Source organism: Argentina silus (genome assembly GCF_951799395.1).
Source record: "Argentina silus genome assembly, chromosome: 5".
In the NCBI taxonomy this organism is placed as follows: Eukaryota; Metazoa; Chordata; class Actinopteri; order Argentiniformes; family Argentinidae; genus Argentina; species Argentina silus.
The window spans coordinates 12,576,627-12,589,126 of NC_139659.1; the positions used below are offsets into that span (position 1 = coordinate 12,576,627).

General features: G+C 49.8%; 1 protein-coding gene across 1 annotated transcript in view; it reads left to right on the top strand.

Moving 5' to 3' along the window:
• whrna (whirlin a) overlaps window positions 1–12,500 on the top strand; it is a gene marked incomplete at both ends in the record, with an annotated part of 73,815 nt that overhangs the window by 39,273 nt on the left and 22,042 nt on the right. Inside the window, 1 exon segment of the mRNA XM_083669755.1 lies at window positions 12,122–12,330. Within this exon segment, the coding sequence (XP_083525881.1) occupies window positions 12,122–12,330 (209 nt within the window).

Here is a 12,500-nt window from a genome sequence, read left to right on the forward strand (position 1 = left end):
GGTGGAGGGAGGTAGGAGCTGTGTATGAGACCTAGCATAGCTAGTAAACATTGTAGATAATGAGGTGAAACAGTGACATGATACATGATAGTGATATGATACAGAGGGTGGAGGTTATGCAGAGAAGTCCATCTCTTTGCCCTTGATTGACTTATTGTAGAGTTGTATGGCTCTGGGGACAAATGATTTAGTAAGTCTGTCAGTTTTGCTTGTCAGTGCTCGTAACCTCCAGCTGATCAAGCTCTTCTGCTGGATGATGGTGTGGTACAGTGGGTGACCTTCATTGTCCATGATGGTGAGCAGTTTGCTCAGAGTTCTTTTTTCCAGTACTGAAGTGATGCTCTCCAGTTCAGCTCCCACAACAGAGCCAGCTTTCCTTACCAGCCTGTCCAGTCGCCCGGCATCCCTCTTCTTAGTGCTTCCTCCCCAGCACACCACTGCATAGAAGAGAACGCTGGCGACCACAGACTGGTAAAACATCCCTAGGAGTTTGCTGCAGACATTGAAGGACCGCAGCCTCCTCAGGAAGTACAGCCGGCTCTGTCCCTTCTTGTAAATCGCATCAGTGTTGGCTGACCAGTCCAGTTTATTGTCCAGGTGGACCCCCAGATACTTATATGTGCTGACCACCTCCACATTGACTCCCTCAATGGAGACTGGTAGCAGAGCGGGCTTAGACCTACGGAAATCCACCACCATCTCCTTGGTCTTAGTAGTGTTGAGTTGTAGGTGGTTGAGTTTGCACCATTGCACAAAGTCCTCCACCAGGCTCCTGTACTCCCCCTCCTGCCCATCTCTGATACACCCCACAATTGCCGTATCGTCCGAAAACTTCTGCATGTGGCATGACTCTTTGTTGTAGCAGAAGTCAGACGTGTACAGGGTGAACAGGACAGGAGAGAGCACAGTTCCCTGTGGTGCTCCGGTGTTGCATACTACAGTGTCCGAGAGGCAGTCCTTCAGTCTGACAAACTGTGGCCGCCCTGTCAGGTAGTCAGTGATCCAGGATACCAGGTGGGCGTCCACACCCATCTGCAGGAGCTTGTCTCCCAATCTGAGGGGTTGGATGGTGTTGAAAGCACTGGAAAAATCAAAGAACATGATTCTCACAGCGCTTTTCCCTTTGTCCAGGTGAGAATGCGTCCTGTGCAGTAGATATGTGATGGCATCGTCTACTCCAACCTTCTCCTGGTATGCAAACTGTAGTGGATCCAGTGCATGGCTAACCTGGGGTCTGAGTGTATGTAGAAGCAGTCTCTCCATTGTTTTCATAATGTGTGAGGTGAGTGCGACAGGCCTGAAGTCATTGAGTTCTTTTGCGTGTGGCTTTTTTGGGACAGGGATAAGACATGATGTCTTCCACAGTGTTGGGGCCCTGCCAAGACGTAGACTCAGGTCAAATAAATACCTCAGCGGCTCTCCCAGTTCGGCAGCGCAGGTCTTGAGCAGTCTGGGACACACTTTGTCTGGACCCGCTGCCTTCCTGGGGTTAAGTCGCTTTAGTCCCGATCGCACCTGGTCTGCCGTGATTGTAGGGGGGAGGGGCTGGGAGGGAGGGGGGGGTGGGTGGTGGGGTGGCTCTTTGTCCCTGGGCGCTCCAGTAGACAGTGGCTGATGGCTGGTGATTGAGGTCGGTGACACCTTTGATGATGGGGGGTGTTGGGAGATGGGGGGCTGTGTGAGATGGGGGAGAGGTGTAGAATGGCCCTGCACGCCGACAGAGACAGAGACAGCTCCTGGAGAGGGGGTGGGGTAGGCCACCGCAGCTGGGTGGTTGAACCTGTTGTAGAACTGGTTCAGTTCATTGGCCCGGTCTCGACCTCCCTCAACACAGCTACTGCTCTTCCTCATGCCCGTCATCATCTTCATCCCATCCCACACCCCATCAGTCGAAGTGTCGGACCACCCGGCTCTCAGCCCCTCTAATCCCCCCCCCCCCATCCCACACACACACACACACACACACACACACACACACACACACACACACACACACACACACACACACACACACACACACACATACACACACACACGTACGCACATAAAACCACAAGTGTTTGATACCATTCCTCATTCCCTCCCTCATGCATTACAATGAGCCTTGTCCTCCAATTTCTACCTCCACTAGCCTCCCCTGATGCACCATACAGTAAAAACATCTCATCCATCCAGGGCAGGGCAGGGCAGGGCAGGGCAGGGCACGGCAGGGCAGGGCAGGGAAAGGCAGGGCAGGGCAGGGCAGGGCAAGGCAGGGCAGGGCAGGGAAGGGCCGGTCAATGATCCTTGCAGCCTATAATGAGGGCAGTACAGCAGCGATGCTTACGGGGGGAAGAGAAACCTCTCAGCGACGCACACAGACCCTTTTTCAATGAAGCGCCTGCAGAGTGTATTATTGTGTGTTGTGCGATAAACAAACTACCACTGTTGTCTGAGCAGAGAGGAAGACGGTGTCTTTCTTTTTCGACGCTCCGTCTCGGAATCCTAGTTGGGATGCGTCTCGCGCCCCTGAACGCGTCACCTCCCGGGTCCCTTCCGTGGGTGTCCCACAGCGAGCGGATGACATGTTGATTATAGCGCTGTAATTCTCGCTGGAGGAGGTCCATTAATAACCCGTCTCTACGATTGTTACAGGAATACTGAGTGCCTCACGAACAATGCAGTCCACTCTGGCAGCGATGCACGTACACGGTCTTTCCTACACAACGTTTTTCCCTTCCCGCAAACAAAGAAGAGAATAGATTTGCTGACGGTGAATTTGGAGAGAGGACTGTAAAAATGCAGCCAAGGTTCTGTGAACTTTCCTTTGTAGTAATAAACTAGCCAGAGAGAGGCACGTCACATGGTAGACAGGACAGCAGCCACGCCACCGGGGAGGAAATGTAATGAGGCCCAAACGCCACACTAAAGACCCATCTCTATCAGGGAGCGCGGCGGGGAGGAAGCTGTCCTATCACCGTCTATTACAGAGGCTGTGATTCATTTCGCGCGAAATGAAAGGCCTGCTAACTGTGGTGTCATTAACCCAGGATTTGATGTCTGTGTGTGTGTGTGTGTGTGTGTGTGTGTGTGTGTGTGTGTGTGTGTGTGTGTGTGTGTGGGTGTGTGTGGGTGTGTGTGGGTGTGTGTGGTTTTCTGTGTGTGTGTGGTTTTCTGTGTGTGTGTGTGTGTGTGTGTGTGTGTGTGTGGGTGTGTGTGGAGGTGCAGTATTCATCTAGCATTGTGATGATGGATGGCTTCAATCCCCCCTGCAGGGCTCTAAAACCAACACCCGCCACGCCGGCGTCATTCTCCACTGAGGGGAATGAACCACAGGGTTGGGAAAACGCTCCTCTAATGGTTCCTTTCTCTCTCCTCTCCTCCTCTCCTCCTCTCCTCCTCCACTCCCTGGAGTGAGGCCCTGTAAAAGCACTGTTGTAAAGAAAGCTCTGGTAACTGTTTTTTGGGGGCCGGGGGGGGCTACTACCAAAGGGAGGAGGAGAGGAACAGGAGGAGAGGGTTTGGAGTAGGGGGGGGCTCTTATTGCAGCGAATGAGCTTGTTGAGGGGGCACTGAGGGGGGGGGGGGGGGTCTGCTCTGAGGCAGCTCTCTACGAGGTCTGCTCTGAGGCAGCTCTCTCTATGAGGTCTGCTCTGAGACAGCTCTATATGAGGTCTGCTCTGAGACAGCTCTCTATGAGGTCTGCTCTGAGACAGCTCTCTATGAGGTCTGCTCTGAGACAGCTCTCTATGAGGTCTGCTCTGAGGCAGCTCTCTATGAGGTCTGCTCTGAGGCAGCTCTCTACGAGGCGGGGGAGGCTGCTGCTGAATGGCCCTGTTCACCACACATGTTTCACTGGAACAGAGCGCAAATTGAATTGATTGAATTGATTGTCTGGTTTAAAGGTCACTCCGAAAAGTAGCCGCTGTGTCTGGGTGAGGTTGGCAACAAAATGGAGAATAGATCAGACATGTCCTTCCCACACGAAACCACACGTGTGTGATATTGTTGCTGTTTGTTTGTTGTTTTTGTAGCATGTTGACGACTCACAGATGGAGCGTCTTGATGAATCACCACTTCGATAAAGCACCAGTCTACAAAGTAAATGGTTCCAACTCTGCTGCTATTTATTTATTTTTTGGGCACTGTATTTCTCTCTCCTCTTGTACGCAGAGCGTTTTACATTTAGATGGATTAAGGAACACAATTTCAATTTGGGTGTTGGAAGATATTCCATCCGTCGTGATAATGGAGCGTTGTGCTGAACCGGCGAAAAAACGAATCAGTGTGTGTTCAGCCCGGCTCTCAGTTAGCACTCTGTAAGAGTTGGAAGACCCGCGCCTCGTCAAATGGCTTCACGGTGAGCATCTGTTCTGCATGATTCATCCGTAGAAAAGGTGTCATTTGTTGTGCTCTGGGTCGTCTGGGCCTGGTTCTCTACATCAGGGTGAATATGCGTCTGTGCTGTTTTGAGGAACACTGATTCACAATGTATGTGTGGTTCACGTTACTGCTCAATACGATTACTTTAACTCACCGGCTGCCAAAGAAATTCCGGAACACTCACCACATAGAGTGCCAAGGGTTTTATTTGGTATTTACCTAGCAACAATACTTTGACTAAAATGAATTATCAACATTTCTTAATTTTCTGTGAATAAAGACTCCCTTGGCACTCTAGAATGTTGACAATTTGGGCGACTTTATTCACCCTCGGCACTAAATGAGTTAAGTTTAATGGTCTGATTCTGCTGCTGTCTCTTTACATGCCTTAGAATCAGGTGGTATGAGGTGTGTAGGGTTCTTTGACTAACATTGTGTTTTGTGTTGGTCTCTGCAGCAGCTCTGTGTCTGTCTTTAGAAAGGGAAGTTGCTTTTGTCTGAGTCAGATTAAGATTCCTCTCTGTTCTGTTAGACGGGTGGATTCCTCCTGTGACCTGAGGCGGTTGCTTTACTGATCCCGATAGGCTGGTGAGCTGAGAGCACTGTTGTTACGCAGAAACACACAGACACACACACACACACACACACACACACACACACACACAGATGCATGCACACACACACACACACACACACACACACACACACAGACGCACGCACACACACACAGACACACACACACACACACACACACACACACACACACCCACACATACAACATGCATAAAAACATACACAATAATGCACACAGACACACACACAGACACACACACACACACACACACACACACTTTATTGTATATTCCTAAACACGCACACTCACACACATGCACACACACTAACATAGTTAAACAGGCAAGTTCTGTAGAATCCCCATTGTGTTACCTGGAGAATGGAGGATCTATGTGAGTGCCTCGGGCCTCATAATGGATAAATACCACTAATGTATATGTCTGATCGGAGCACAAGAAGCCTATTTCCAAACCTTTTTGTTGCTAGCGTGGAATAAAAATAATAAGGTTGGAATTCCATGTAGCGGTACATTGCATTCAATGTAAAAGCACACTCCTGTGGTCTGTACAATAGAGACGGCTCATTGCTGCCTAGAGGCCTGTCCTGTAGATCAAAGCCAGCCACGTGGGCTTCCAGGCAGGCACCTGGCCTTCCTCATTTCAGCCCCACCAGGGAACACTCAGGAGTAAATAACCACTATTGCTGTGGCTGCTGCCGTCACACACACACACACACACACACACACACACACACACACACACACACACACACACACACACACACACACACACACACACACACACCTGCTTTAGGGCTCTAGGACCAGTGGGGATAGACAATGCTGTGTTCATCAGGAGACCCGCTTGGGAACCAGGCAGTAAGACAGACCCATCTGTTCTGTTCTGCTGAGATGGGGAACTGATAGCCCACACTCTGGAACCGCCTCGTGGGCCGATCAAGTCAAATACTGATCATTATAGTACAGTATACACACAGCCTGAAATAGGCCAGTGACCGCTCTCTCAATCAAGCGGTGTAGAGGGACTCAGGTATTGGCTGTTTGTTTTACAGTGTTGTGAGAATCAGCACAGTTAGAAAAATAAGCTTGAACATGACAGGATTTGAGGGAGTATTGTGGTTTTTTAAGGTCCGAACTATGAAGCGGAAGATGTTTAGCCCATCTGCACTGTCCTTTAACATTTTTAAAAAGCAGACCCCTGTAAGAATGTAATAGAATCGCCCTCATGACCGATCTGAACGCTGGTAATGGGATTTCGTGGCGATGAAGTGTAATTATAATACTGCAGTGATTTGTGTAATCATGTATTGTAGACTCAGTCGTCTTTTGATTGATTCAGCCTGCCAACATTTGCTAAAACTGCCTGGCCAGAGAGAATTTCAATTGCATGTTCAACCTCAACCGTTCTCCTTAATGGTCCATTGCGCTTCACTCTGTGGTCTTTTTTTCCCCTCTGTGGTGTGTCCTGTCAAGATGCTTACCAGGGATATTGAGTGTCAGCGCCAGTCAATCCACTGTGTCCAATAAGCTTAATATGGAGAAGGACCTTGAGATGTTCTCAGAGGAATAAGTGAAAGAGAGAAAACATCCCTGAATGAGTCCCCCTCCTCTCTGTGTATTGGACTCTGAGGGCCACAGTAGACATGTATCTGTCAGTCAGTGTTATATTGTGTTATATTGGTGTGCTGTATTGCATGCGGTACATTTTATACACTGAGAAGATAAAAAAAATCGAGATAACAAAGTGTCATATGACATCCTCAACTGTCCTGAGCCAAGCACGCTCTTTACCAAGTAGCCTAGGCTGATCTCGCCGTTGTAGCGCCCCCTAGTGTCGACTTAAATACGGAGGACTTCAGAGCGCAAGACCGCAAGGGACTATTAACACAAGAACGCACGTTTTCGCTAAAAACCAGCTCCACCTACTTCACCCGCGGTGAGGTACGACCATGTCGCAACACTTAGACTCGGGGATGGTGTGTCTGTAAATGATTCTGGTTCCCATATGGTGAATCCTAATGCTACTTTGCACACACACACACACACACACACACACACACACACACACACACACACACACACACACACACACACACACACACACACACACACAGGGCCTTGTTTGCCTGAATGTTGCATTTCCTAGGGAACTTATGGTACTTTGATAGCATAGACAAACAGCCACAGACAACAGGGATATCATTAGCGCACAACAGCATCTGGAAGAGAAAGCTCCCCGCTCACACAAATCCCAAATATGGCTGTCAGTCAGTTCAGTCACACAGGCGTTTCATTGCTCTCATTCTGCTTCTGGTGTGTGTCTCGTTTGAAATCCATCAACCTAAATGCTGGATGTATTTTTGACTTGCTCGACACAATCCAATGAATTCCTCCCGGTGGGTCTAAATATATGTTGTCTAGCTCAGCGCACGGTGATCTATAGCCTGGTGCGTGGATACTTGGGCTTGCCATTTGGGGGGAGTATCACCATATTATGCACTTACATCACGTCAATGCAGCTCTGGGAGAAGATTCAATGAATGATTCTGTAGGATCGTTAAGATGCACTTTGGGTATCTTAACGATCATACAGAACATATACAATCCTACAGAATATATACTGTGTATATATACATATATACACAGTATACATAACTAGAGAGAGCTAACTATATGTGCCCAATGGATTTCCTATGAGAGACAGGATTGTCGCAGTAAAGTGGGGTGGGGGGGGGTGGGGGGGTGAAGGGAGTGAAGGGAGTGAAGCTGTCAAAATAGAATGCTCAGAGAGAATGAAAGAGAGAGAGAGAGGGGGGGGGAGAGAGAGAGAGAGAGAGGGGGGGGGGAGAGAGAGAGAGAGAGAGAGACATAAAGAAAACGAGAGCCTGATTAAAGTTGAACCATCCACCATCCAGTGAGAGTTTGAACTCTCCGCTGTCTTTCATCAGGTGTTTGGCATGCTCCAGGCATCCCCCCATCCCTCCCCTCCCTCCCCATCCCTCCCCTCCCTCCCCACCCCCCCATCCCTCCCATCCCTCCCCACCCCCCCCATCCCTCCCCTCCCTCCCCACCACCCAAAACCCCTGCTGCATCCTCTACCATCAAACATTTTCGAGAAAGAAAACGGCGTAGTTCAGTCGGACAGGAGGGCAGGCGACCAGTCGATATCTAATCTCTCCCCCTGTTCTCCTCTCTTCCCTTCACGGAGGAGAGAAGGTAGGAGGAGAAGAAGAGAGGGAAATGTCAGAGGTGCCAGAGCGTAGGGAACAGAGGTGGGCGGCCAAATGCCAAACGCGTCTCTGTCACGGTCACGCTCTCCCTCTCTTCTTTGAGAGAGGTAGAGGGAGAGAGAGAGAGAGGGGGGGGGGAGGTGAAGAGAGAGAGAGAGAGGGAGGGTGAGAGAGGGAGAGGGGGGGAGGTTGAGAGAGAGAGAGAGAGAGAGAGAGAGAGAGGGAGAGTGGGTGAGGGAGAGAGGGTGAGAGAGAGAGAGCGAGGGGGAAGGAGAGAGAGAGAGGGTGAGGGAGAGAGAGAGAGAGAGAGGGGGGGGGGGGTGAGGGAGAGCAAGAGAGACAAAGAGATGGAGGAGGCGCAAATGAGTGTGAAAAAGACAGAGACGGAAAGGGAGACCACAGGAGAGGGAGAAAGAGAGAATGGATAGGTCGAGTAGAGACACAACAATGATACTGTAGCAACATGGTGGGAAAAGCACAAAAAACACAGGAAGAGAGACAGTGAGGAGATGGGAAGAGAGAGACGGTGACTATAGGGATCACTGGTTTGGGAGTGTCATCATTTTCATCCCTCTTCCCCCCCCCCTTTCCAGTTCAGCTTACACCCTACAGTATATCACTATTCCATTACATCCTCCCTTACACCATGCTTCACTGGCCCACCTTAATGTCAATGGGATTCAAGATGGCCGCCCAGATCAAACAGATACTTGTAGCATAAGAGACACTTCAAAGGGAATGAAATAGCCTATCTGTTCAGCTCACGTCACCTGATGCATAGGCATCTCTAACACCGAGATCCTACAGCGCAGGGCAGAGACGTGGTCTCCCACGGGGAAGACACAAGCCTCTACCATTATGCCAAAAGGACATCCTCAAGGTAACCCTAACGGTGACGCTTGGAGTCTCAGTGTCTCCGATTCCGAATCACCCCCACTTCTTAAAAAATGTTAGTTTATACAGGTCAGCCTCATTGAGATAAAATCTCTTTTTCAAAAGAGACCTGTTTCAACAGCAGCAGGGGAACAAAGTTTCTGACAGAACAACTTCCATGCACAGACGTTGCAACGTTGAACAAACTATGGACAAACATACAGTACAACAGTTCCATACAGAAACACAAACGTCATAACGAATAAACAACTGTCCTAATGACAGTGACTCACATCCGTCATATTTGCATTGACCAAGTAATATATGCCATTTAGCTGACGCTTTTATCCAAAGCGACTTACATTGCAGTGAGTGCATACATTTCAGTATATATGGTCCCAGCAGGAATCAAACCCACAACCTAAGCGTTGTTAGCGCCATGCTCTACCAACTGAGCCACAGAGGACCACTTGCCCCAAGTGTTTAAATTCCACCAAAGTTCCACCAAAGTGAGTTTTAAACTCGATAGAATTCCAGTCGCTAAAATGCCTTTGGAGAAGACAAACAAGTTTACTACTTCTCGCCCCTTTAGTTGTTCCAGTCAGGAGAAGCTGTTGCTGGCTCCCGGAGGCGTCTGTACAGTGTCACCTAGAGTGTGGGTGAGAAGGAATCAATGCCGGCATGAGAGACTGAAAGCTGCTTCGAGGAAAACAAAGGCCTGCGTGTCATCGCCATCAACTCATTGTTGCTGTACTCACCGCCGCCCCCCCCCCCCATCCCCCCGAGTTCTCTTCCCAGAAATCAGAGACTTATTATTATTGATCTCTACATCGATTAGCTTCTCGTTTGTAAATATCATTATCATTGGCTGCTGCGTAATTACCCAGCATGCTCCCTGGCGGGCTGGCCACGGCCGTCTGCCGCAGGAATTGATCTGGGATGGATGTACTCGTCAGGACAGGGACTCGGCTTCTCAGAGCTCCCAAATGGAATTTTAATGAGAGGGAAGGGAGAAGGGGAGGGAGAGAGGGAGGGAGAGGGGGATGGTTATAGAGGGAGGGAGGGAGGGAGGGAGGGAGCGAGGGAGGCGGAGAGGGAGAGTGTTGCGTTCCGTACCAAGTTGATGACAGCAGCAGGAGGTGCAGCACGCAGGTGAGAGTTAATGTACCGCATCAAATCAAATCAAATCAACGTTTATTTATCTTGTGCACAGGATTATATTTCCATTTACAGGACACAGGTGTAACGTCTCAACAGTGCAGGGTAAATATAATGATGGGAATAAAGAGAATCATAACTAAACACAATAGCCACCCTAAAGTACTGATACGGTAGTAAAGTACTAAATACAATCCATAGTAATAAGTCAGTCAATATAAATGTAGCAATATGGTGGAATATATACAGATAAATATTATAAATATACTGTAGCAGCAATGATGATGAGTGAGTATGTGTGTGTGTGTGTGTGTGTGTGTGTGTGTGTGTGTGTGTGTGTGTGTGTGTGTGTGTGTGTGTGTGTGTGTGTGTGTGTGTGTGCGCGCGTGTGTGTGTGTGTGTGTGTGTGTGTGTGTGTGTGTGCGCTGAGGTGAGTGCAAATTGTCTCTAGTGCAGGTGAGCAGCAGATAGTGCTGTTGAGGGAATAAGGTTATAAATCTTACGGCTTGGAGGTAGAAGCTGTGTCAGAACCTGTCGGTCCGAGACCAGCCTCTCCAGAACCGTTTGCCAGGGGCTTCAGTCAAGAGGCTTCAGTGTTAACGTTAGACAATGAACGTACCAAATGTCATGTTGACAGTTAACGCTCGATTAAACTCACTGTTGGTGAGAGTCGGGGTTTGTGGGCTGAGCACCGTGACGTGAGAATATAACAAGACATGTAATAAATGCTGACATGTGGACAAATTGTTTGGATGTCGGACTAAATTGAAGTCGAAGTGCTAACCAGAGCAATGTCAGACAACTCTGATAATGTGCATTGTGTTGACGAGTTACCCCGAACAACGACATACGGTACAGAAACTGCGTGTCAGAGAACTTCACTACACAATCTGTCAATTACTGTACACAATCACAACTCCTGAGAATGAATTTGGACACAGCACTTGACAGGGTAGTCAAGGGTCAAGTTCTGGAGCTAAACAGAACTGAAATCAAACTGTTACAGAAAGCAAAGTAGAAAAACAAACTGGTCTTGTTGCACCTAACTCTCTCCACCACCTCAGGGAAGGTTAGCGTTAGCGGTGGCCGTCCCTGAAAGGCCACTCTGTCTGTCTGTGGAGAGCAGCTGTAGCTCTTTAATGTGCTGTGTCTCTCCCTCCCACACCACACATTCACACAGCACACGCCTACGCAGACAACAGAACCAAGTCCTATCAGACAACAGAACCAAGTCCTATCAGACAGCAGAACCAAGTCCTATCAGACAACAGAACCAAGTCCTATCAGACAACAGAACCAAGTCCTATCAGACAACAGAACCAAGTCCTATCAGACAACAGAACCAAGTCCTATCAGCCAACAAAACCAAGTCCTATCAGCCAACAAAACCAAGTCCTATCAGCCAACAGAACCAAGTCCTATCAGCCAACAGAACCAAGTCCTATCAGCCAACAGAACCAAGTCCTATCAGACAACAGAACCAAGTCCTATCAGCCAACAGAACCAAATCCTATCAGACAACAGAACCAAGTCCTATCAGACAACACTTGGAGATCAGAGTTGAGAATAAGATCCAGAGAGAGAGAGAGGGAGAGGGAGAGAGAGAGGGGGGGGGGGGATCCTTCCTCCCACAGCAACAGCAGGAGACAGTCTCTGACCCTGTTCCTCCACACAGCATCACCCTCCCCCTGGTTCTGATCCGTTAACCATCTAACACCCACTCATGTCTCTACCACTCTTGTCTGTTACTGCACCTCTCTGACCCCTCACTGTGTTGACCTTTGAACCCCTTTGGACCTGTGTGTGTGTGTGTGTGTAAACTACCCAGCCTGCACTGGGCAACCCTGCACTACCCGACTCAGTCCCGCGCCCCCTCCCTCTGTGTGCCCCCTCCCTCGCCCCGCAGGTGGGCGACCAGATCCTGGAGGTGAACGGGCGGAGCTTCCTGGGCATCCCCCACGACGAGGCGGTGCGCGTGCTCAAGTCGTCACGTCACCTGATGATGACGGTGAAGGACGTGGGCCGCCTGCCGCACGCCCGCACCGTGGTGGGAGAGACGCGCTGGATCGCCAGCTCCCAGATCGCCGAGAGCAGCGCCAGCGGCAGCGTGGCCGGGTGAGAGATGGGGGGAGGGGCGGGGGGATTAGAGAGAGGCTGGGGTCAGAGAGACGCGCTGCAGCTCCCAGATCGGAGGCAGCATGGCCGGGTGAGAGGGGAGGGGGGGTAGAGAGGGAGAAGTTAGAAGGGGAGGAGGTGGAGAGGGAGAACGTAGAGGGGGAGGAGGT